Source organism: Myxocyprinus asiaticus, chromosome 17 (genome assembly GCF_019703515.2).
Source record: "Myxocyprinus asiaticus isolate MX2 ecotype Aquarium Trade chromosome 17, UBuf_Myxa_2, whole genome shotgun sequence".
NCBI classification, from domain to species: Eukaryota; Metazoa; Chordata; class Actinopteri; order Cypriniformes; family Catostomidae; genus Myxocyprinus; species Myxocyprinus asiaticus.
Window position 1 is genome coordinate 43,179,001 of NC_059360.1, and position 6,000 is coordinate 43,185,000.

A 6,000-nucleotide genomic window follows, 5' to 3' on the forward strand; every position below is an offset into this window, starting at 1 on the left:
AGTAACAAATTACGCATTACAATAATGAGACTTATAAGAATCACCACTGTGGATAACATGAATTAAAAATAAAAACTGTCATGAAAATAATGCACAAAAAATTGATGGCTCTGAAAATAGAAAGGTATCTTTCTTATTTTTATTTTGAGGTAGAATATGAACTGGATATGGATTTACCCAAGTATAATGCTTGCTTTTTGTCAAAAAACAACAACAACAAAAAAACATATTTTTGGCAAGGCAAGTTACTTTTGCAAAATAGTGCTAAACTAGATGAGACAAAAGATCAGATTTGTGAACTTTAAACAACTGAGGTCATGTGACGCACATTGCTGATGACATTTCGGCTGAGCGTGGTGTTCTGAGCATCTGTGTTCCATAAACGGATAGTATTGTCAGATGAACAGCTGAGGAAACAATCTGGAGACAAACGGGGCTGTTCACCATCCCTCAACTCTGGGTACACCTGCAGGACAAAGGAGGGTGAAATAATTCAACCGGACAATACAAAACAGTATCACATCACAAACACAAATACAGGTGTATTTACTCAAGCGTGTTATTCAACCTCTATGAAGTCATCTTTAATCAAATAAAAAAGTGAGGTCACTAACATCTGAAAGCACTGGGTATTAATCAACCATCCAACATACAGTAGGCATAAAAAGTGACACAATATTGACATGAATATTAAAAATATGATTGTAATGCAATGGTAATCTTTCAAGTGCTATAGTAATACCATTTGATACCATCACTGTACCAGAGAACCGCCACAGAACGTTTTTATGGGACACCAACTGAACTGCATTTCTGAAATGTGTTATAAAGTTCATTATAAAATAGATAGTTATGTTCCTGAGGCCAACTTTTAACCTTAATTTACATGTCTGAAACAATATCTTCCGGCGAAAGGATTTTATTGCCATATTTGGCATTTTCGTGACACTAAGTTCCTAAAAGCACAGGCTTGGATTTCTGGATATTTAAACAATGTAAGGCAATCAAAGCTGCAACCCCTTTAGCTGTGACTATATCCATAAAATAGCATGGCTTGAATGCCTTACTGGACGTAGGTAGCTACATCATTTACAGGCAAGGCCGAAACCCACAGGAGGAAGGTTTTCAATGGCACAATAACCCACTATGAGGTCACAGCAGGCCCAAACACAAAAACATTGGGCTCAAACATAAGAGATTTGCCTCACAATAATTGCCGGCGACATCAGGCGAAATGTCAACACACAGCACAAAGAAAGGTAAGCCAAAATAGCACAAACACACTCCATCATACGGTCTAGGCCATGCTCCAATCAAACTGTTGTAAATGTACATAAAAAGACAAGGAAAGACCAACCAGAGAATACGATTTTCAATTTAATACCTCGCTAAAATAAAACTAGTAGATCTATAAGATTCCTTCTCTTTCTAAGATACTAAAGCTCATCTCTTAGATGACTGATGTTTTCTGTTGTCATTACATGTAAAATGCACCTATAGTTATAGTTCACCCAAAAATGTTAATTCTCTCATCATTTACTCACCCTGATGCCATCCCAAAAGACTCCAGTGGTTAAATCCATGTCTTCTAAAGCAATTTAACTGGTTTTGGGTGAGAACAGACCAAAATATAACTCCTTTTTCACTTTAAATTTTGACATCTGCAGTCTCCTTGGCGATCATGATTTCAAGCTCGATTACAAAAAAAATCATGATCATTTATGCAAACTTTTATGCTGCCTTTTAATGCTTTTTGGAGCTTCAAAGCTTTGGACCCCATTCACTTGCATTGTATAGACCTACAAAGCTGAAATATTCTTCAAAAAATCCTTGTTTGTGTTCTGCAGAAGAAAGTCATACACATCTGGGATGGCACGAGGGTGAGCAAATGATGAGAGAATTTTCATTTTTGGGGTTTTCATTTTCTATCTTTTTTAAAAGTGAGTAGACACACTGTCAATTCTTCATAATAAGACCAGGATTGTGCATTTAGACAGTAACTAAGGTGAATTTTGATTTCATGTTGACTTTGCACCAAATGTTGGTCTAAATGTCTTGTTTCTCACCTCCACGCTCCACACACAGGATGAATGGTAGAGAGCCGAGTAAACCTTGCCCACTTTACGTAGATCACGGACATCCCACACGTACAGACTGTGGTCGTTATACACACAGGACAGCCAGTGGTTCGTGGGGTCGTATGACACGGCCACTGCATCAGGATAGCGTACATTTTCCTTGTAGGCAAAGAGGTGACTGTGAAGAGAAACATCTTGATGGATTGGCAGTAAAGACTAAAAGTGTCCGAAAGTGTCATGAGAATGTGTCCAAGAAGAATCCGTGCATAAAAGACTGTTGTTTACTGACAATTATAATGAGACAGACAGGATGACAGAAGTGTGTAAATTCTGTGCCACTATAGCCACCAAACGGAATTGCGAAAATCCCAGTTTGAACTGTTGCTTTTTTGCAGTCAAGAACAGACTCCCTGAATATAATATATAATAGAGGTCAAGAGCTCCGTCTTTACATATTTATGGGAGGCAGACTAAGAGGTCTCACGTGTTTCTAACAGTTTGGAGAGAAAGCAGAGAACAGATGTCACAGGCTGAGCTTCTTCATCTACACTACAAGAATCCAGGCTGAATCTTCAACCAGACAGAGATTTCAGGATCACTTCAGGGTATTTGCATATGCATGATGCTAGACACCAGAAAACAGCTCATCCAGAAAAAGAAAATCTACAGATATTTCCCATTTAAAAATTTCAGATATTTTGACAATTGTATGAAAAGGCACATTTTGTTAAGGCCAAATAGAGTACCCCTATACACTCAATGAGCACTTTATTAAGAACACCTGTACACCTAATTATTTATGCAATTATATTTTCAGCCAAAGGTGTGGCAGCCGTGCAATGCATAAAATCATTCAGATATGGGACAGGAACTTCAGTTAATGTTCACATCAACCATCATAATGGGGAAAAATGTGATCTCAGTATTTTGACCGTGGCATGATTGTTGGTGCCAGATGGGCTGGTTTGAGTATTTCTGTAACTGCTGATCTCCTGGGATATTTACACACAATAGTCTCTACAGCTTACTCATAATGGAGCCAAAAACAAAAAACATCCAGTGAGATTAAAATGCCTTGTTGAAGAGAGAGGTCGACAGAGAATGGCCAGACTGGTTCAAGCTGACAGAAAGTCTACAGTAACTCAGATAACCCCTCTGTACAATTGTAGTGAGCAGAATAGCATCTCAGAATGCACAACACGTCGAACCTTGAGGCGGATGGGCTACAACAGCAGAAGACCATGTAGGGCACTTTATTAGGACCATAGTGTTCCTAATAAAGTGCTCAGTGAGTGTATATTCATGACTCAAAAATATTTTTTACCTTCAAAAGTATGTTTGAAAACTTTGAAATTAGTGATGAAAAGTGTACATTCACATGTTTTTGAGGTGCAAGGAAAGTATTTTAAAACTTTTAACTATTACATTTTTAAAGTAATTATTTTTTGTAGAAAATGCTATAAATGTTTTTCAAAAATATATGAAATTAACAAGGGCACAATTATTACATTTTAACAAATTTGCACCATTCTCTTCCAGTTGAGCAACAGGAAATACACGCTGTACTACTGATAAAGTAGGAATAACATGACATCATCTAATAGCATCTAATTACAAAACATCATTTATTTTCACATTTATATTCTACACTATTGTAGCATTTTCCCCTTGTAGTAGGACTTAATAAATGTAATCAAAGTTTCTTGCACTAAAAACAGCTTTAATCTCGTTTTACAATTTTTGCCTACCCTCTGACCCTTCGTATCAAACAGGCTGTTTTTGTTTCTGTACTGTAACTTTAAGATTTCTTAAAGTAAATTTACTCTGTTATGATAGGTTGACCTCCACGTACCCGTCACATACCTGGCTTCATCTTACCTGGCCTCAGTAACAGTAGCGATGTCTGTGCCCAGACTGTGAGGGTGAGGCAGTGTGCAGATAAAGTGCAGATCAACAGGACTGAATGCTCTCACGGTACCATCAGCACAACCACAGAAGATCAGATCCTCTGTGACTGACAGAGACGTGGCCATACTAGTCTGAAAGATTACAGATCAGACACATAAATCACAGAGATCAAAGTTTAGAAGTGATATCTGAAGTAAGTCAATATTGTGAAAGGAACAAATTTTAACAACAGACAAAATGAGAGCTATGTCTGTGAGATATACCGTATCATGACAATCCAATGATAATGTTATGGAAAACATATGCAACCTGCATATAACAGCTGATGAGATTTAAACAAAAGTAGGCAGCCAGGAAGCAACGTATATCCATTTGTAAGGGAGAATATTTTTTAAAGCCGTAGCAGATAAAAGTGGGTTATCTATGTGATTTATCATGTAGCTGCAGTTGTAAATGCATTAGATAAGAGATATCTAATATGGGATTATAAGAGTCTCCTTCACTGAAACGTCTAATTTAATTTTGGGAGGTAAGGTACAAACAAGGAAAGAACAAGTAACATGTTTGTATGAATAACATTGTGTATTGATCCACAGTGTTCTTGAAGTTGATAAATTGTAAGACAGAAAGGCTTTTGAGCCCTCAGTCTCATTCTCCCTGTATCCCGTTCTTTCTGGCACTTTTCCTCTCTGTGTTTTATCAGTGCAGTCGGCACAGGGGCTGCCACAAAAGCAGAATTGTGCGAGCGCCCACCTGCTCTGACCATGACCCACTTTGACAGTTTGTGAGGAGTCAGATCAAGATCTCTGAATCATGCACAACACAGTTGCTCAGAATCCTTCACATAGCAGAAATAGTATTTTGTGTCCTCTTTTAGAGATAGAGAGATCTTTTTTCAATAAACTTTACTACTTTTCCTTTTTATTTTCTTGGAAGACATAAAACAATGGAACATGTCAGAAAAATGAAATATTGCACTGGTGTACGAGTATATTGGGTGGTTTAAATTAGGACTAGTGGTGGACCGATTTGGGTTTTTAATAACCGATGCAGATAGCGAGACAGCAGGGTGGCCTATACTGTATTATCCTGTTATATGATATAACACAATTCAAATGAACAAAAAATATTTTACACTTTATGAATTAAAACTTTACTAACAAATATTTGAAAACAGAAAATGTATATTATCCATTTACAAGGAATTTGGCAGATTTGTGAGCTTACACTTCAGCTAAGCAGATGGCCACATATCAGGCAAATACACAGCCTGGCCGATATATATCAGTCTACCAGTAGTTATCACTTTAACACATGTATTAGAAGTAACTAGACACAGTAATATGAAATTCTTTCTGATATTAGAGTAAAAACTAGTACAGAGTAAATCTAAGTGATGTCACCGCAGTGAGATGGGTCAAACAGATGAGAATGGTGACTGACAGCAGTATGTCATTCAATGTGTTGTATAATGAGGCATGAAAGTCACAACCCAGATATGAGACTTACTGCGAAACTGTCATTTTTCTGTGCAGTGTAAGAGGAGAGGCAGAACAGGCTAATATTAGACAACAACAGCAGCAGCATCATTAATTAACATAGACACAGACTCGTTTTACATATCAGATAGGTTAGAAACACCCTACAAGCACAAGGGCTTTGATATCAGTGAAAGAAAATGGAAAAAGCACACACATGAAAAAAGCTTAACTGCAAAAAAATAAAAAATAAAAAATTTTAAAAAAAAATTAAAAAAAAGACATCTGAACATTTTAAAGAAATAGTTCACCCAAAAACCCCTCATGCCATCCCAGATGTGTATGACTTTCTTTCTTTTGCAAAACACGGATGAAGATTTTTAGAAGAATATGTCAGCTCTGTAGGTCCATACAATGCAAGTGAATGGTGACCAGAACTTTGAAGCTCCAAAAAGCCAAAAAAGGCAGCGTAAAAGTAATCCATAAGACTCTAGTGGTTTAATCCATGTCTTCTGAAGTAATCCAATCAGTCTTGG

The 6,000-nt window shown here is 37.0% G+C and overlaps 1 protein-coding gene across 2 annotated transcripts in view; it reads right to left on the minus strand.

Annotated features, from left to right (window-relative positions):
* The window catches only part of LOC127455487 (mitogen-activated protein kinase-binding protein 1-like), a 70,761-nt gene that overhangs the window by 23,455 nt on the left and 41,306 nt on the right, over positions 1 to 6,000 (minus strand). For both annotated transcript variants that reach the window (XM_051723430.1, XM_051723429.1), the window contains exons 8-11: positions 5,496 to 5,513; positions 3,957 to 4,117; positions 2,067 to 2,256; positions 329 to 466 (exon numbers count right to left, since the gene is read on the minus strand). In XM_051723430.1, the coding sequence (XP_051579390.1) occupies positions 329 to 466; positions 2,067 to 2,256; positions 3,957 to 4,117; positions 5,496 to 5,513 (507 nt within the window). The remainder of the gene's footprint in view (positions 1 to 328; positions 467 to 2,066; positions 2,257 to 3,956; positions 4,118 to 5,495; positions 5,514 to 6,000) is intronic.